At 26.1% G+C, this 20,774-nt stretch overlaps 6 protein-coding genes across 6 annotated transcripts; 3 read left to right on the plus strand and 3 right to left on the minus strand.

The window, feature by feature from the left end:
- The first annotated feature begins 4,247 nt into the window (after positions 1-4,247).
- On the plus strand, positions 4,248-6,166 carry LOC128954887 (epoxide hydrolase 1-like). The gene is made up of 6 exons (XM_054300492.1): positions 4,248-4,455; positions 4,527-4,846; positions 4,912-5,056; positions 5,124-5,256; positions 5,345-5,788; positions 5,863-6,166. Exons 1-6 carry the CDS (start codon positions 4,317-4,319, stop codon positions 6,095-6,097), a joined length of 1,416 nt encoding a protein of 471 aa, XP_054156467.1. The 5' UTR covers positions 4,248-4,316; the 3' UTR covers positions 6,098-6,166.
- A 379-nt stretch (positions 6,167-6,545) lies between these two features.
- On the minus strand, positions 6,546-7,243 carry LOC128955752 (E3 ubiquitin-protein ligase MARCHF2-like). The gene has a single exon (XM_054301425.1). The coding sequence runs from the start codon at positions 7,233-7,235 to the stop codon at positions 6,546-6,548; it is 690 nt and encodes a 229-aa protein (XP_054157400.1). The 5' UTR covers positions 7,236-7,243.
- A 2,460-nt stretch (positions 7,244-9,703) lies between these two features.
- On the minus strand, positions 9,704-10,847 carry LOC128955462 (zinc finger protein 410-like). The gene is made up of 3 exons (XM_054301135.1): positions 10,379-10,847; positions 10,177-10,308; positions 9,704-10,057 (listed from the first exon to the last, which is right to left on the minus strand). Exons 1-3 carry the CDS (start codon positions 10,737-10,739, stop codon positions 9,783-9,785), a joined length of 768 nt encoding a protein of 255 aa, XP_054157110.1. The 5' UTR covers positions 10,740-10,847; the 3' UTR covers positions 9,704-9,782.
- A 1,052-nt stretch (positions 10,848-11,899) lies between these two features.
- Positions 11,900-13,951, plus strand: LOC128955073 (epoxide hydrolase 1-like). Its single transcript, XM_054300710.1, has 6 exons — positions 11,900-12,171; positions 12,245-12,564; positions 12,630-12,774; positions 12,842-12,974; positions 13,089-13,532; positions 13,605-13,951. The coding sequence occupies exons 1-6, from the start codon at positions 12,033-12,035 to the stop codon at positions 13,837-13,839; spliced, it is 1,416 nt and encodes a 471-aa protein (XP_054156685.1). The 5' UTR covers positions 11,900-12,032; the 3' UTR covers positions 13,840-13,951.
- On the minus strand, positions 13,934-15,227 carry LOC128955753 (uncharacterized). Its single transcript, XM_054301426.1, has 5 exons — positions 14,888-15,227; positions 14,754-14,813; positions 14,476-14,670; positions 14,226-14,347; positions 13,934-13,945 (listed from the first exon to the last, which is right to left on the minus strand). The coding sequence occupies exons 1-5, from the start codon at positions 15,225-15,227 to the stop codon at positions 13,934-13,936; spliced, it is 729 nt and encodes a 242-aa protein (XP_054157401.1).
- Positions 15,228-16,936: 1,709 nt separating this feature from the next.
- Positions 16,937-18,765, plus strand: LOC128955754 (epoxide hydrolase 1-like). The gene is made up of 6 exons (XM_054301427.1): positions 16,937-16,949; positions 17,070-17,389; positions 17,449-17,590; positions 17,654-17,786; positions 17,948-18,388; positions 18,543-18,765. Exons 1-6 carry the CDS (start codon positions 16,937-16,939, stop codon positions 18,763-18,765), a joined length of 1,272 nt encoding a protein of 423 aa, XP_054157402.1.
- Positions 18,766-20,774: the final 2,009 nt, after the last annotated feature.

Raw genomic sequence — 20,774 nt, forward strand, 5'->3', positions numbered from 1 at the left:
TGATAAATTTGTTTATAAGCAAATAAGAAAATATGTGCAAAACAATTAAATATTGTAACCATTTATACTGTATAGTAATTTTTGTAATCTTAGATAATTTTATAATGACTAAGATAATTAAAATATTGTAATTTTTTTGAAACAATAATATCAATGATAAACTGAGTAAGTAGTCTAGAAAGTGATATAATATAAATAAAACAAATTTAATTTTATAAACCGAACCGTAGACTATTTCGTATACTACTTTAATATGAATTAATTAATTAATTTTATTTATAATAGTTATGATAAAATTTAGTTTTGACGATTACGCCATAAATAGCGAACAACAATACAGCAAATGATCCAAATGGCTAATCCAATGATAATAAATGCAATTATTGGCACCCAATATGCAAACTTATACAAAGTTTGATCACAATAGTCATCGACAGTATTGTCATATAAATCAGGTTTGCCTGTAAATACATAGACACACCCTATGAAAATAGAAGATTATTATAATACTTTCATTTTTATTTCTTTCAGTAAGTATTATAAAAGTTAAGATAAATTAAATAACTTACACATAATAAATGTGATAAAAATAATCAACGATATAACACTTTCGATAGATTTTAGGCTATTCTTTATTACTATCAATTTTTGATTACATCGTTGCCGTATTTTATCGACAAAAAATATTATAATATTTAGTATACCATTAATTATCAACACTTTAGTCAATGTCGGTGCAAATGGGCAGTCGTTATAATGTATAGAACCTATTATTAGTCAATGAAATATTTTTATCATTGTCCATATAATAATAGTATATTAGTAGTAGATTTATATATATATATACCAATAATAATACAACAAAATCCAATTATATTTCCAATTACAATTCCTAGTAAGCCATAAATATCTATTGTAATTAATATTTATAATTTTTTTTAAGAAAATAAATTTTAATATTTTAATAAATTTGATTTCTTACAATTAGAGATACAAATTTTATTGGAGTCCACAACACTGTCCCATTGTATTATACGACTGTCCTCATTATCTGTTCCACTATTAGCACTATTATTAACTTTAGCTTTTAAAACACTCTCACAATCACAGTTTAGATTAGCATTTTCATCAGTCATTATTAATTTAATTTTTAAATATTCTATAAAACTAGTATTTGTAAATTATATTAATAATAATAATAAGCTGTACTGTATTACTGAATTTATATTTTAGAAATATTAGCATACTAGAATTGAATTTTTAAAAATCATTATTTACTGTAATAAACTATCAGATTTAAAAAAAAACATTAATACACATTAATATAAATTTATATAAACTTACATTACATGCAAATTAAATATGTGATAGCAAAGTGGATTAAATATGAAGTTGAAGTTTATAAGTTTATTGTACAACCTAGACAACATTATAACTTATACAATATAATATTTTTATGCATTTAAACATAATGATAATTTTTATTATATTTATTTTGTAAATGATTTTTGTGTTTGTGCAGAGAGAACGAGAGAGAGAGAGAGAGAGAGAGAGAGAGAGAGAGAGAGAAAGAGATAAATTTTATATTTAAAAAATAAATTTTCCAGTTTATTATGAATCAAATTTATAAATATTTATTATTATTATTATTTGTTAGTAATAACTTATTTATCATACACTAATTGTAATAATACAGTTACATTAATTTACATTTACAATACAATTTACATTTACATTAGTTTCTTTCATTTTGAATACAAAATATTTTATTAATCATTTTATATCAATTCAGTGCAATAGAGATTATAAAAATAATTAAGTAAAAATAATACAATATATTGTTATGAAATTAGAGTAAATAAAATTTAAAATTATTAATATAATTAACTATTTTTTTTATTTTGCCAACAATTGATAATCTTTGCTGATACGAATTATTAATATAACAATAACGGCTATAATAAATAACTGACCCGGCAACCAATGGGCCAAATTTGAAAATATTGGACTACAATAATCTGGTGATTGTTTATCATATAAATCAGGATTGCCTTTAAATGCATAAACATTGCCTAATAAATATGATCAACAAGTTATAGACATATTTTGTTTGTATATTTAGTATTTAGAAAAAAATGATTTATATGCAAAAACTTACATATGATATAAATGATGGCCACTATTAAAATCAAAATATATTCAGCATATATGACAACCTTTAGTGATACGGTTAGTGTTTGTAATCTATATTTTAACCAAAGCCTTAGTAATTCAATAATTAATACTATAATTAATAGTATGCCGTTAAGTGTCAACATTTTCGGTAATATTGGAGTATACGGACATTTGTTAAGTGTTAAAATTCCTATATTCAATATGTTATTTAAAAAAATTTAATTAAAAATATTTTAGAAAATAATATAACTACTATATAGAGTATATAATTTTAATATATATAGATACATAATAATAATTATTTATTTATACCTATAACAAGACAAAATATGCCAGCTATTAATGTCATAATTGTTGGGATCACTTGGTAGTAAAATACTTATTTTTAAATTTAAAAAATTGGAAAATAAAATTTAAAGATGCAATAAAAAACTAATTTTACAATTAATAATTAATTTCAATACTTTTTTCCCAATGTTTCAAAGTTTGATTGATTCGTACGGCACGACTATCCCTATACTTTTCCGACGCACCGTTAGTCTGGTTGTTGGTTAGTGTCATCTCACAGTCATTGATAGGATTAGTATTTTGATGAGACATTTGTTTTTAGTTAGATTTTTATTTACTAATTTATTTTATTATAATTTTAAATGCTATGAATATAAATAACACTATTCAATTTTTTTACATTTATACAAATTATATTATATTGTATTTTATTAATACTTGTTTTAACACGATAATAATGATTACAGTCATAAAATGTAACACGATCATATAGTGTAGCTATTACATTATAAAAAGCAATCAAGATAATTATTATTAGATAATTTATTCATACATATACTGTATTTATTTTTAGCATTTTTTTTAATAATAATATTGAATGACAATTGTTAGAAATATTTATATTTGTTTTATTATATAACATAATAGTTTATGTTGATAAAATGATCAAGCACCAGTAACTATTTGTCTAGAATATTTCCTAGACAACAAAATATTTAATGATTACCGGATAATAAAAATTTTTAACTCGTATAATATATATATATATATATATATACAGTATATATATATATAAATATACAATAATGATTAAAAATATTTATAATTAATATAATAAATAGCGTAGCCGTAAATTACTGTATATATTTATTAAAATTTTATTACATAATTATAAATAAAATAATTAATAATATGATTACCAAATAATAAAATTTTGATAACATGTTTAATATCTAACATTTTCCGTCGGATAAATTGACGACCGATAGTGGCCATAAAAAACTCATACATATTATAGACTGTACGATATTATCCGGTATAATATAACCTAACGTTTTGTAATGGTTTTATTTAATGATTTTTTTGCTTATTTAAAATAAAACGTTTATAATAATAATCGTTTGGTTTTATTTTACGCAATCGTGAGCTAACTAACCGACAATATAATTGTTTTTTGTTGTTGTAGCAAATATTATTAATAAATATATAAAATTATATTTTAATCAAATTATTATTTTATTATTTAATTGTAAAATATTATTTATTTATAAACAAATCAAATATTATATTAAAAAAATTAAATTATCAAAACTACTGTATTAAACTTTTATTACATCATAAATGTACGGAAATGCACTGAAATGTACTAAATAACAAATTTATATAAATAACAATATTATTATTATTAAATAAAATATTGAATTTACTTAAAAATTAAAGTGTTTTAAAGTACAATTTGAAACAAAACTAATATAACTTATGATAAGTTGTATGTAAAACTGGTTTTTACAGTAATAGTTTTTAGACTTTATACTTATTTTTTGTTGTATCTATTAATTTAAATTAAAGTTAACTATAACTATATTTAATATTAACAATTTTTTTTAATGTTATTGATACCTGTATATTGAGAAATGTATATTAGCAATAATGTTTAGTAGTTGTGAAATATTTTGTATATTAAGTTCATAAATATAAAAGTTGTCATAAACTGACTATTTATTTGTTGAAAAAGAAAATAATGTATTTATACTAAATTATTGTTTAAAAATAAATATTTATGAAATAATAATTTCGTTGTTTTCAAAGAAAATATCAGTATTACTGAATTTTATATTAATAATAATAATATTATGGGAATTTTGGGAAAATTAATTGCTTTGGCTATTTTAACGGCAATAACTGCTATTGTTTTACAATTATTTATAAAAAGTGATAAATTAGATTTACTTCAAACAGAGCCCAAATGGTTTGGCAAAAATAAACTTAAATGTTAGCAATTGTTTTATTTAAAAAAAATAACTTTTATATTAATGTTTTGATTTGTTGTATGGTTTTAATAGCTGGCGAACCATTACCTAAAGATCCCGATACTATCAACAAGTTTACAGTCAACATATCGGATGAAGTACACAGTGAACTGAAACAACGTCTCCGATCGACCCGTTTTGTGAAACCACTGCCAGACAGTCAATTCAATTATGGCTTTAATGGTGATTATCTCAAACAAGTGGTCGACTATTGGCTGACAAAGTTTGATTGGCGTAAACAGGAAAAGGAGTTAAACAAATACAATCACTTTAAAACTAAGATCAGTGGTATTGATATACACTTTATTCACGTAAAACCATCAAAACCGGCAAAAACTATCGTTCCCTTAATGGTATTTATTTTGATTATTATAATTAATATTAATATCTAACTATTTTTGTAACTATATATAAAAAGTTAATTCATGGATGGCCTGGATCAATTTGGGAGTTTTACAAAACAATTCCACTGTTGACTGAACCGACAGCAGATGGTCTGGCATTTGAAATAATCTGTCCATCGATTCCCGGTTATGGCTTTTCAGAGGCACCGAATCAGTCGGGTTTGTTTAGAAATGTTAATTTAATATAAATTTTGATTAAATATATAAAAATTTATTAATTATAAAGGTCTCGATAGTATACAAACGGCACATATTTTTATTAAACTTATGAAAAAATTAAATCACAATAATTTTGTTGTGAATGGCGGCGATTGGGGCAGTTTTGTGGCCAGATCTATGGCCAAACTGTATCCACAAAAGTGATTTATTATTATTTTTTGTTATTTCTTATAGAAAATATATTAATTACTTATTAATAATTTATATATATATATATGTTTATCACAGTATCCGTGGATTACACTTAAATCTGAACCGATGTTTGATCCCGAAAGGCATACATTTTGTTAAATTTTTGATTGCAATGTGGTTTCCACAACTAGTGTTTGAAAATCCCGACCGGGATTATCCGAGAATATTTCCGCTAAAAAAACGATTTCAGTTATTAATGAGAGAAACCGGTTATTATCATATACAGGCCACCAAACCAGACACTATATCCTCCGCATTAGCCGACAGTCCTGCAGGTTTGGCTGCATATATATTGGAAAAGTCCTCAATTGCTGTCAGTTTACAGAATGTAGACAAATGGGACGGTGGTCTTACAGATAAGATTTCATTAGATGAATGGTTAACTGGTATTATGATCTATTGGGTGTCAGACAATATGGCCGCAACTTTTCGGTTTTATAAGGAAAACGTAGAATCAATATATGGCTACAATTGGGATGAGTATGTAGTTTATTGATGATAATCATAGTTACAGTAATTATAAATATTACAGATAATATATAATTTTAATTTAGAGAACCTATTGATGCCACTGTCCCGGTAGGTGTGGCCAACTTTCCTAACGAGATAGGACATTGTCCTAAAGAGTTGGTCGGCTATAAGATTCTCAATTTGGTACACTTTACCGAACAGCCCCGTGGCGGCCATTTTGCGGCTTTTGAAGAACCGAAACTTTTTGCTGACGATATCAAGTTATTTGCGAAAAATGTTTTAGACATTGAAAAACAGTCAACAAAACAACAAAAATAGTTTTACAAATAAGTGATTTGAATTATTTTAACTAAATTACTGTACTGTAAGTTAAAGTAAAATTAAAACTACTGGTAAATGTTATTTATGAATATCTAAAATGTTATCATTTTTAAAATTAAGTTTTGGTCATTTTGTAAATAAATTTAAGTTTTTTTTATTAATAAATAAATAAATTATTATTAATCAATTAATAGCATCAAGATCAGTTAGTTTAGCGATAATATTCATTTGCAATAAAAACTGTTTTTTTTTAATATTAGACAGAATTAGTGGTAAATACAATACAAATGACAGTTACTATATTTATTTGATTATTTAAAAAAAAAAGTTATAAATATTTTATGAAAAAAATAATAATAACTATAATAAACTGAATAATAATAAAATACATAAGTATTGTAAAAAATAAATGTTAAAAAGTTGAATAAATTTGTTTAAAAAAACGTTAAACAAAATCTATAGTATTTGTCGACTGAACTGAACATCGAAAGAAAGAGAGGACACGAATGAACAGATCATTTCGGTGTTGTTGTTGATTACCACCACTACTACTATCACTATCACTAACAGTCAATTGTTGTTGATTTTGTGATTTAATCGGTTTGATGACAACTTTCCCGTTTATTGTACACTCAATGTATGAGTTAATGTGATGAACGATACAGACTAAGAGCCAAATATAGATAACAGTGAATAACAACAGCATTATTATGGATATACCGACACATATGACAATTGCTGTCATAAGTGTAGTCTTTTGCCACATAATGTTATTCAACAAATATAGTGAACGAATAAATAATGGTATAATTATGGCCAACGACAGGATGTCCAACAATAGGAACCGAATGGTACGGAAATCGCAGATCCAATCGATGAGAGATCCGTAAACCAACTTAACATCCATTTGTGTGCCGCATATCTCGCAGCGATCACTATGACTGACCAGAAACCACTTTTCCAGACATTTGCGGTGTACACTACCGACAGATCCGCGACACTCGCAAAACGATTTCAAACGACCCGCAGATTTATCCTCAAAACAAATGCGACAAAAAGGCACTTCTTTTTCAGTACTGTTGTCCACACTTTTGCTAATTGTTTTAATTGTCTTCACATCGATTTCTTCACACATTTTCACTGATAATAAATATTCAATAAAAAAAATATTTTTTCATTTGTCAGACAAAACATTCGTAATATTATTTTTTTGTTACCGAATATAATACACAACAATATAAATAGTAATTAATTTAATAGTAATAATTATTATAACGAGGCGCGTGTTACGTGTTACTTAAAAAAAATATTTTTAATAAATTTAATTGTTGCAAATTTAAACAATAATTTTTAGTAAATTCAAAAATCAAAAAGATATCACTCTAACGGTTAGTCGAGTCGGTTAATCACACAAATAGTTGATCCAAACTATCGGTGGGAATCAGTGTTATGGATCAAAACAAGAAAGACAAAGACAAGGATAAGAAACCGAAAACCGATGATAAAGACAAAGCAAAAACAAAAACTACTTCAACGGTGACAAAGAAGTCTTCGATAAGCGATAAGACACCCAAAGACCAAAAGACAACATCTAAAGACATGAAGAAGACGACAGCCATCGAAGCAAAAGCAAAACCTACTTCAACGGTGACAAAGAAGTCTTCGATAAGCGATAAGACACCCAAAGACCAAAAGACAACATCTAAAGACATGAAGAAGACGACAGCCATCGAAGCAAAAGCAAAACCTACTTCAACGGTGACAAAGAAGTCTTCGATAAGCGATAAGACAGCCAAAGACCTAAAGACAACATCTAAAGACACGAAGAAGACGACAGCCATCGAAGCAAAGAAAACATCGAGTGATTCAAAGGGCACTTTAAAGAACACAAAGAAAACTACTGAAACAAAGAAGACATCGAGTGATTCAAAGACAGACTCAATAGATTCAAAAAAGAGAACGATTATCGAAGCGAAGAAACCATCGACTGATAAGAATGTATTGGGAAGTCATTCATCCGCTTCTAATGGACAATCAGTTGCGAAACTAAAATCGAAACCAGACTTTTTGGTGAAGAATAATGAGAAAAAATCTAATTCAGAATCCAAACCACAATTAGTTTCGAAAACCGGTATCCAAGAGAAGAAGACAATTCCCACCGATTCTAAAGTTAAGACCGAAAATCTAACAAAAACTGATGCGTCGGTTGAAAAGAAAAAGTCTGAAACAAAAGTGAAGCCACAGTTGACACCTAAAGTCGAATCCATCGACAGTCCGGTAACTAAAATGGCTGAGAAATCAATTGGTGAACAAAAACCAACCGGTAATACAGAGAACAGCAGTAGTACCGCATCGAAACCCACTAATACCGGCACTGAAATAGCGGCTACTACTGGAAGTTCAGCAGCAGTCAGCGATGGACAGACAGCTACCGGCGCTGACAGTCCAATGATTGGAAATACTGTAAGCAATACTACGCCAGTCATTGAGAATACAAATGGTAACCAACCCATACCTGTAAACAACGCACCGTTACCTTTTCCAGTGCCTGATCCTGATGTAGAAATGATTCAAAGATTAGATAGAGAACAACAAGAGAGAGAGCAACAACAGCTGCAAAATCGTCAACAACAACAACTGATGCAACAAGAGTTTATGCAAAGAAATTTGTTTGGACTCAGAAGACGAAGAAGACGTCGACGATATAGACGAAGAAGTGAAACGCGTTCCGCAACTATGAGACGTAATGCAAGAAGAAGGAGAAGATTAGAACGAGAGAGAAGAAGTCTACTAAGAAGAAGAAGAAGAAGTGGTAGAAGAAGAAGAAGTAGTAGAAGAAGAAGAAGAAGTAGTAGAAGAAGTAGAAGTAATACGCATTCAGCCACCAGAAGAAAGAGAAGAAGGACTAGAAGTCCCACTCGTCGTCGGAATACAGTTCGTGGACGACGTGGAAGACGCAGAAGAAGGACATAAATTAGTGGCTCTCTTGTTGTCCTTCAGTCGATGATGTGATTAAACCACAACATTGAAGACTAAAATACTAAATATCAATGAAATGAAATATTATAGTTTACAAAATAAAAAATACATTAGTAGTCCATATTATCTCATTTTCTTTAATCAATGTTTAGTCAAAAATTGTGTTTCATATGAAATAAACATTTATTTTTAAATATATGACTTTTAAAAAAACTTTAGTTACAGACTATAAATGAAGATAAAAATAAATACAACTGTACTGTAGATTCATAATTAGTTTTCAAATAAAAAATACAATCACTTACCGGTAAAATAAAATAATTACCAGTTATTTATACATATTTAATATACGGTAAGGACTTACAACAACAACATATAGTGTATATTACGGTAATATTGCAATTAATATCAATTAAATAACCAAAATTACTGGTAAATATAAATTAATTTTGTACACACTTTTATCCACATATTGCATGTACAGTAATAGGGGATTATATTGTTTGATAATTGTTTGAATATCTAATAATGCATTCAATTATATAGATTCAACATAATTATGGTACAGTGGGTTATTAAAATGACAAATTAAATATTAACTAAAAGTAACAATTTAAAATACGGTATTTTTTAATAGATATATAAACTAAATTATGATAAACTGATAAAAATATTTTCATGTCTAATAATCTACTGGTAATTGTTAGTCAAACAAAATTTCATTTGAAATAAAGTTATGGTAAGTATTTGTGTGATTAACCAATGAATTCAATTCACCAAAACTTTGATCACAATCCTTGAACTCACACTTGAAAAGTGATTTTTTATGAGTTTTCTTGTGTCTCATCAGATGATATGTATCTTTAAACTGTTTGCCACAATTGTCTTCATTACAGATAAACTTTTTCTTTTCTTTAGTATTTTTGCCACTCGTTTTCATCAATCGACTGTCATCTACCTCTTCGTCACTGACTTTCTCTACTCAAAGTTGATTTGGTTTTTTCAGATATCAGTGATTCAGTGATTGAGAAAATAAAAAAAAAACAATATCTTTCAGAAAAACAATATAAACTTTAGATAATCAAAATGTCTGTTACCGGCCGTCTTGTTAATCACGTCGGCCACCATTGTTTCGGACCGTTGATGACCATTGTTGGTCAGATGACGGTTAAATCGGGTCAAATCTTTCGTCTTATAACCACAGGTTTGACAATGATATTTGTAATGTACTGTCAAATCAATTAAATATTATTGTTAAACATATGATTCATAGACAATGATATCTTCATTAATTCATACCTCTTGTAGTATTTGATTGATTACAACTTTTTTGTGTATTTTTCCTGTATTTTCGGCGCAATTTCTTTTGTCCGCTGTTTGTCTTGTCTTCATCTCTACTATCATCGGATTCTTCATTAATTAATTGTGATTTAAACTGATTCTTCATTTCAATCAATTTGTCATCAAATTTGGACAACAATTGTCTCATCTCCTGGTTTTGTCCGCAGTGTTGACATTCATTAAACAATTTGATGAATTGGTCCCTCTGTTCGCCTAAGACTTTGATGAATGACTCACTAAACGATAGTTCTCTTAATAGACGACTGTTTTCTTCTTTCAGATCATTATTCATCTCATTGTTGTCCATAATTTTAGTCATCGATGGTCACCGAAAAAACATAAACAGATGATTCAATCAATTAATTATTGCTGAAAACAATAATTAATTTACAATCAAATGTCATATACTGTATGTATAAACAAAACACTGAATGTTTGCGCGATTTTTAAATAATACATATATTTTATACATTACTAGACTTTACTTTAACTAAAATATGTATTTAATATTAAGTTATAAATATATATTTTTTGTGTCCAAACATTAACAATAAATATATAAATTGATATTTCAGTCTAATTATTATGATTTTTTAAGTTAAAATTAATAGCCTTTAAACTATTAATATGACTGTACACTGATTTTTCTAGTTATTTATTTTTAATTTAATTATAAACATTATTGTAGTTAAAAATATATAATACATTACATGTATTAGACATCATAATTATGTACTGAAATACAAATATGTAATATTATTATTATATTAATTGATATTATTTATAAATTTTAGCTAATTATTAAAGTGTATTTAAAGTACAATTTGAGGCAATACTGACTAGTGTTGGCAGAGACAAAATGTTTCTATAATACAAAGCGTATTATACATTATAAAACAATGTAAAATACATGACCAATTTTCCTTACAAAAACAAATTAGCTATTGCTAAAAGGATTAATATAAGCAAAGTAAATCATGTTTTATAATAAATATAGATTTAATATTTTTTTATTGAATTTCATTTTTTATTTTAAATTATTTGATTTTTATAACTTAGAAACAACGATTGTAATTATAATAATAATAATGCATTTTCTAGCAATTATATTTTTACTAAAATATATTAAAGTAATTTTTTAACATAATATATATTAGTTTTAAAATTTGTATAATACATGCAGTACATCGTATTTTAATGTATTATACAAATTCAAAATTCAAAACCTTGTATTTTTCCAACACTGATACTGACTGATCAGTAATCAGTTGTTTGTAAAACTGGTTTTTATAGTAATAGTCACAATAATAATACATATACATGTACTTAATATGTACTTTATATCTACTGTATTATAGTTAATATAATTTATAAATAGTTACTATATTTAATATTAAAAACTTTATGAATTTATTTATTGATATACTGTTGTACTATCAAACATGTAGTAGTAGTAGTAAAATATTGTATGTTAAGTGCATAACTAAAATCAAAATTGTCATTATATAATGAATTAGCTATTTATTAGCTGAATACAGTTAAAAAGTTTATTTTATATTATTTTTAAATAAAATATTTTTGTTGTTTTCAAATGATATAATACTGTAATATTATGGGAATTTTGGGAAAATTAATTGCTTTGGCTATTTTAACGGCAATAACTGCTATTGTTTTCCAATTATTTATAAAAAGTGATAAATTAGATTTACTTCAAACAGAGCCCAAATGGTTTGGCAAAAATAAACTTAAATGTTAGCAATTGTTTTATTTTTAAAAAAAATAACTTTTATATTAATGTTTTGATTTGTTGTATGGTTTTAATAGCTGGCGAACCATTACCTAAAGATCCCGATACTATCAACAAGTTTACAGTCAACATATCGGATGAAGTACTCAGTGAACTTAAACAACGTCTCCGATCGACCCGTTTTGTGAAACCACTGCCAGACAGTCAATTCAATTATGGCTTTAATGGTGATTATCTTAAACAAGTGGTCGACTATTGGCTAACAAAGTTTGATTGGCGTAAACAGGAAAAGGAGTTAAACAAATACAATCACTTTAAAACAAAGATCAGTGGTATTGATATACACTTTATTCACATAAAACCAACGAAACCGGCAAAAACTATCGTTCCCTTAATGGTATTTAATTTTATTATTACAATTAATATTAATATCTAACTATTTTTGTAACTATATATAAAAAGTTAATTCATGGATGGCCTGGATCAATTTGGGAGTTTTACAAAACAATTCCACTATTGACTGAACCGACAGCAGATGGTCTGGCATTTGAAGTAATCTGTCCATCGATTCCCGGTTATGGCTTTTCAGAGGCACCGAATCAGTCGGGTTTGTTTAGAAATATTAATTTAATATAAATATTGATTAAATATATAAAAATTAATTAATTTAAAAGGTCTCGATAGTATACAAACGGCACATATTTTTATTAAACTTATGAAAAAATTAAATCACAATAATTTTGTTGTGAATGGCGGTGATTGGGGCAGTTTTGTGGCCAGATCTATGGCCAAACTGTATCCACAAAAGTAATTAATAATTTTTTTTAATAGTAATATCGTAATTATATTATATTAATTATTAATATATATATAATAATATTAATATAATATATTAAAAATTTATATATATGTTTATCACAGTATACGTGGATTACATTTAAATCTAAACTCATGTATGATTCCAAAAGGGATACATTTTGTCAAATATTTGACTGCAATGTGGTTTCCGAAACTAGTGTTTGAAAATCCCGATCGGGATTACCCGAGAATATTTCCGCTTAAAAAGCGATTCCAGTTTTTGATGAGAGAATCGGGCTATTTTCATATACAGGCCACCAAACCGGACACCGTTTCTGCCGCACTGGCCGATAGTCCTGCGGGTTTAGCCGCGTATTTGTTGGAAAAGTCTGCAATGGCCTCCAATGCTCAGAATATAGACAAATGGGACGGTGGACTTACAGATGGCTATACATTAGATGAATGGTTGACTGGTGTTATGCTTTACTGGGTGTCCGACAATGTGGCCGCAACTTTTCGGTTTTATAAGGAAAACGTAGAATCAGTATTTGGATACAATTGGGATGAGTATGTAATCATTGATAATCATAGTTTATATGTTATTTCACTAAAAAATGTTTACAAATATTTATCATTTAGACAACCTATTGATGCCACTGTACCAGTAGGTGTGGCCAACTTTCCTAACGAGATATCCCATTGTCCTAAAGAGTTGGTCGGCTATAAGATTCTCAATTTAGTACACTTTACCGAACAGCCCCGTGGCGGCCATTTTGCGGCCTTTGAAGAACCGAAACTTTTTGCTGACGATATCAAGTTATTTGCGAAAAATGTTTTAGACATTGAAAAACAGTCAACAAAACAACAAAAATAGTTTTACAAATAATTATATTGTTATGTAATGTGATATTAATTTATCAATGTCTAAAATGCTCATTATTGTTATAATTAATTTGATGGATAATATTTTATGTGACAAACTTTTAGTGACAAATATTAATAAAAATATTAGATTATAAAATATAAAAATATTGCATTACAGTATTTGCCATTTAAATGATATACCACATATAAAATATTATTTTTAAAATAATTATAGAATAGTTATTTGTAAAAAAAATAGTGAAACAAATAACATAATCACTATATTAAAAAAATTATATTACAAATAAATTAATATATTAAATAAAATTATTAATAATTTTATTTAATATACGGACTTAAACAACAGCAGCAGCATATAGTGAACATTAATATTGCCATTAATATCAACATTGAGTTTAATAACCAAAATGCAAATAAATATAAATTTTTGTTGCAATAATTTTGTACACTTTTATCCTCATAGTTGGGTGTAATACTGTCATAGACTACAACCATCCCTGTAATTGAAAAGAAAAAAAAATAATAGAAATTAGAAGTGAATATTTACTATATAATAATAAATTTATTTTTGATAATCTAATCATAATTATGGTAATTGTTAATTATATTAGTATCCATTGCTTACATATTAAGAAACTAACAGCTGATGCAAGTTTTAGTAATGTCAATACGGAATTGAATTGTTTGATAATTTTTGAATGACTATTAATACGCCTTTTGATGCCTTCAATTATACTGATTAACATATTTATGGCACCGTGGGTTATCAAGATAGCTGGTATTCCCGGTGAATTGGGACAGTCGTATATGTATACCGAACCTAAAATAATTAGTAATATGTATACTAAAAATATTTCTTAAAAAATGCAATTAAATATTTATCAATAACAAAAAAATTTTTACCCATAATTAAACAACTTATTTGAATGATGTTAGCAATAAATAGGGCAATTAATCCGACAACTGCACAGTAATACATTACAGTATAATTAATTTTTCAATTTTAGTTATAAACAATAGTATCAATTATGTAATACATGTGCCAAATATTAGTGAAAAACATTTGTCAGCAAACTGTATGTGATCTTCGGTGGCATTCAAATGTCTTATAAATCTAAAGACAGTACAACATAGACCAGTATCACAGGTAGTTTGATTATCCACTTCTATCTCTCCCTGTCCTCCTCCCTGACCACTCTCACAATTATCATTACTAACATTTGTGGTATTAACTGATATTTTTCCATCGGCGATGTCGGTTGTCGTATCGGTAGTTCCGTACCGTTTGCTGTCGTGACCACTGCATTCAGCTCCGGTAGCATCCATGAGCCGTCTCTGACAATCGCTATTTTCATCTCTGTCTGGATTCTCAGTCATTGAAAAAATATTTATATATATATATAATATTTATTTATATGATTAAACAATATGTTTTTTCAATGACTAGCAATATTAATAATTATTATAATGACAAAATAAATAATATTTTAACAATACAATTAATGTTTGTGTGTATGTGTAGATTCATACACTAAATTAAACAATCTATATATATTTTTAAAATGGTTTAAAGTAAATAATACTGTTTACTAAAAAATATATATTAAATTTTTAATAAACAAAAAAATATAATACATAATAAACTGATTAAATACAATATATGGTTAATATTATAACCTAAAATGTATAATATATTAAAGTATACAGTGTTATCGCAATGTTTGAAATGTTTAATCACATTATCAGTTGCCAACAGTTATGGTAAAATTGTTTATACAAAATACAGTAAATAATGTATATTTTACTTCACATTATAAACTTTACATTCACATGGATTTAGTACATTTAGTTCACAATTTTTTCAAAAAAAGTTATACTTATTTCAATTATTATAATTATATTTTAATCATATTTATTTTGATACAAACTATATTTATAGTATTTTTATGTTAAACATTTCAATCACATATAAATTAAAATTTATCTATACTTTACTATTTACTAAAAAAATATATCAATGACATTCAATTCCTACACCTAATTTAGTGATTAATATTGTTAGTAAATACAGTACAGTATATGACAAGTATTGCAGGTATACATGCATTTACATTGTTTGGTATACACTGTATATTATACAGTGTGTAATAGAAAACAATATACCGGTACAAAAATTTTAATATATTTCAATATACTGTACTAAACAATATACTATCAATAAAAACATAATAATAGCTTTTTATATAACTTTTATAAAAAAAACTAAATTGAAAATTTAATTTTAAAATCGGATTTGAAATATTTCACAAAAATGTTGCAATAGAAACAAATTATTAGCAATTAATTGACTATATTTTTTTGTTATTGTATAATATTGTTGCCTCCCTTGAGAAACATTGTTTGAAAAAAAAACTAGTCATAGAAATTCTATGATAGATAGTATTGCCAATAATGTGATGATATTAAAAGTTTAAAATAATTTGAAAACATAAAATTATTGCCTAAAAAAATTATTGCTAAACTAAATGATTGCAAATATAGAGTGGTTAAGTGCATTGGGTTTAAACTTTTGGTTTTGTACTAAAAATGCACTAAAAAAAAGAAAAATAGTTTTTATTATTATGATTATTATAAACTAAATTTATAATAAATAAGACTCCTATTTTTAGGAGTGGCATACATTATTAATATTTGTTTAATAGTGTTTTTTTTAATAGTATTATCTATCATTTTTTTTATAAGATTATATTGATTGTTATGATTAGCATTTAAGTATTAAGCAAAATATTTTAAAATGCAAAATATTGTTAAATGTTTTAAGTAATTTCTGAAAACTATTTAATATAAAGTAGAATCCTTTATAAATATTATTATTATTTTAATTATTTTAAAAAATACATATTAATAATATACTGTATATATATATATACTATAGTATATACTTTATTAATCTGTAAAAAATAACTTAATCAAAGTCATAATAATTATGGGTACTATTAATAAAATTATAAGTTTAACGGCTTTAATAGCTATCGGTGCTGTGATATATCAAATATTTACAAGTCCTGAACCAAAACTACCCGATTATGAAGATATATGGTTTGGTAAAAATAAAATTAAAGGTAACGAAATAAGTGATAAATAATTAATTTTAAAATATTTAACAAAAATTATTTGTATTATTTACAAACTATTATATTACTTATTTGATACTATTAGCCGGTCAACTATTGCCAAAAGATCCCGAAACAATCAATAAGTTTACAGTCAATATTAGCGATGCGGTGCTCAATGATCTCAAAAACCGATTAGAATCGGCCCGTTATGTCCAACCATTATCTGACTCACAATTCAGTTATGGCTTTAATGGTGATTATCTCAAACAAGTTGTCGACTATTGGCTGACAAAGTTTGATTGGCGTAAACAGGAAAAAGAGTTAAATAAATTCAATCACTTTAAGACACAAATCAATGGCATTGATATACACTTTATTCACGTGAAACCATCGAAACCGGCAAAAACTGTTGTTCCTCTATTGGTATAACTTTAATAAATTTCTTAATTTGATTAGTTAGTTGTAATTAAATAATTAATTAGGCAATACATGGTTGGCCGGGATCTGTATTAGAATACTATAAGGCTCTGCCAATGCTAATTGAGCCGACAAATGATATTGCATTTGAAGTAATACTCCCGTCTATACCGGGCTATGGTTTTTCGGAGGCACCACATCAGCCAGGTTTGACAAATTATTTAATGTATATTTTCTTTAGTTTTATACCTAAAATTGATTTTAATACAGGTTTCAGTATAATATCGGCTGCAAACATATTTGTCAAACTAATGAAACGATTGGGATATAATCAATTTTTTGTACATGGAGGTGATTGGGGCAGTTATATTTCTAAAGTAATTGCACAAACATATCCACAAAAGTAATTTGAATACATACTGTAATTATATTTTTAAAAAAATAATTAATTATTACAATTTATTGCTATTAAATCTAAGTATATTGTATATACAGTAGTTAGCAAATAATTAATTGTTAAAAACATATTTTTATATTTATTTATTTATTATTATTTATTTTCAGTGTAATAGGTTTGCATACAACATTACAACAGCAACAGTTTGATGGTATGGCAGGACTAAAAATAATGATCGGAGCCTACTTTCCCCGTTTGATTTATGCTGAACCAGACAAAGCTATTGAAAAATTATATCCGATTAAAGAGAAATTATACAATGGATTGCGTGAATCGGGTTACGCTCACATTCAGGCCACAAAACCCGATACAGTTGGCTCGGCACTGGTCGATAGTCCCGTTGGTTTAGCCGCTTATATATTGGAAAAGTTTTCCACGTGGACTGACCTCAACAATGTCCACAAACCGGACGGCGGTTTAACCAAAAAGTTTACTTTAGATCAATTGTTAACTAATGTAATGATCTATTGGGTTACCGGTAATGTCGCCTCAAGTATGAGGTTTTACAAGGAAACAGTGCCCATACTTTTTACAACTGATATCAATAGGTTTGCTGTTTATTTTATTAATAATTATTTATTAATGTAAATTATATAATTAAATTTATACGATATTTTATAATACAATATAATGCATGTATAATAAATATTTATAAATAATCTAATTAATGATTAATTTATACATTTTTGTGTATCTTTGCAGAATACCTGTGTCGGCATCGGTACCGGCCGCTGTGGCCGACTTTCCCAGCGAGTTAGGCCGTTTGCCAATAGAGTTAGCCCGATATCAATACGAAAATCTGGTCCAATACACTGATATGCCGCGCGGCGGACACTTTGCTGCCTTTGAAGAGCCAAAACTAGTGGTCGACGACATCAAAAAGTTTGCAAAAACTGTTTTAGAGTTGAATCAAATTAGGAAATAGTTTACAAATAAATTTATCATATTATTATCAATTGTTTTATTTATTTAATTAAGGGTTAATATAATTTTTCTTAGATTTAACACTAACAACAGTAAGCATACAACAGTGTTGTTGTTAGGCTATAATAGTCAAAACAATTTACAATAAAAAACTAGAATTTTAAATAAAAAATTCATTTGATTTATAAAATAAATTACCGGTAGTTATTTTTATTATAACAAATTTAATATTAGTTGAATTATACTTATGATTTATTATTATTATCTATTAAGCAGTTATATTAATATTAATTTGAGTAGACTATTTTTATATAATAGTTTATTAAAATTAAAAAATCAACAAAAATTCAATATTTAAAAAAAACAAAACTAATAAATGTACATAGATTATTTAGACAAATATTAATATTGCACCTCAAAGTTATTATTTTACAGTAGATTATGTACTTTATAAATAATTTAGTATAATATGGTATACAATTCAACAAATAAAACAATTTAACAGACATTGACTGCAAATATTATATTGTTATGTCTTTCCTCATTGAAGTTGACATTTATCAGCAAATTATTCACTCAAATATCGTATTATAATTTATTACTTTTGTACTATAATATCATGTATCCAATGATTAAGTCAATAATTTTGAGTGACTATAAAAAGGCATAACATTTCACAGTTGTTTCAATAATATATAAAAGTTGTTAATTCACTTATCACTAAAAAATATTAAGTTATTATTAATAATATTCTATAATATTTTGATACAGTATTTTTCTATTACTTTCTTATACAGTATTTAAATATAAGATTTTGTATTTTTTTTAATTAAAAACAATTTACATATTTTGAAAAATCAATTGATTCAACAAAATAAATGCTAACCTCTGTTCGCGTTCATTGTCACCTCAAAGCCAGTCAACAACGGATCAAACAAAAGTCAAAACTAACGAATCATAGCTCGGATCGGCCGATAAACTGTCCGTCCAGTGGACCACCACATCGACACAATGTAAACCATGTTATCAATGATAACTCCGATCAAAATTATATAAAACGATTGCCAAAATGTAGTTAAAAATTGTTACTAAAAATCTATTGATGTTTACACTTAACAATTTTGTCTATTGTTTTACTTAAGATTATTTTTTATAATAATATAAATTAATAAAAATTGCTGTATTTAATTTTAAAATCTAATTATCTTTTTGAAAATATTTGTTTTTAATTTACATTTGCATACTTAACATTATACTAGAAAACAAAAGTTAGAAAATTGTAATTACTTTTATTTAACAATTAATTTTTTTACAATTGTAATATTAATAATCTTTAGTTTTATTAGATATATGCAATATTATACAATTATAATTTATAAAGTACGATACTATATATATAAATAATATCATAAATATTATATTATATTTTATATTTAATAATGAGTTTTAATAATTATATATTTATACTTAATTATAATATAGTTATTTCATTTACAATAAATAAAATTATTTTTAATAAATATTCTAGTTTTTATACAACAAAATTACAAATTACAAAATATTAAATTAAAAAGTATTTTCAAAAAAAACTTGAAAAGTTTTGTTTACTGAAATCTATAATGGCTTTTTGAGTCTGTCTGTCTGTCTGTCTGTAGCATTTCATTTTGCGAATTTTGAAATTCTGACTTCAGATACGCTTAAAGGACTACTAATAATGTATTGAAAAGTTGCATCAAAATTTCGATATCTCTTCGGTAACATAGAGAAAATGGCGGCCAAAGTAAAGGAAATCTTAAGAAAATTTTTGTTAATTATAGATTTGAATAAAGCATCAAAAACAAGCATAAAAAATATGCATTAAAATTTTGATATCTCTTCGGGAACAAAGAAAATGGCGGCCAAAGTAAAAAAATTAGGTAAAAATTTTAACGTTTAGAATTGTAAAGAGCATCAAAAATATGATATAATATATCAGCATAATTTTTTTAAAAATGGTAGCAAAAGTATAAG

The sequence above is a fragment of the Oppia nitens genome, unplaced genomic scaffold (genome assembly GCF_028296485.1).
Source record: "Oppia nitens isolate AA-2021 unplaced genomic scaffold, nextdenovo-longstitch-racon4-pilon3 scaffold2_pilon_pilon_pilon, whole genome shotgun sequence".
Taxonomy (NCBI): Eukaryota; Metazoa; Arthropoda; class Arachnida; order Sarcoptiformes; family Oppiidae; genus Oppia; species Oppia nitens.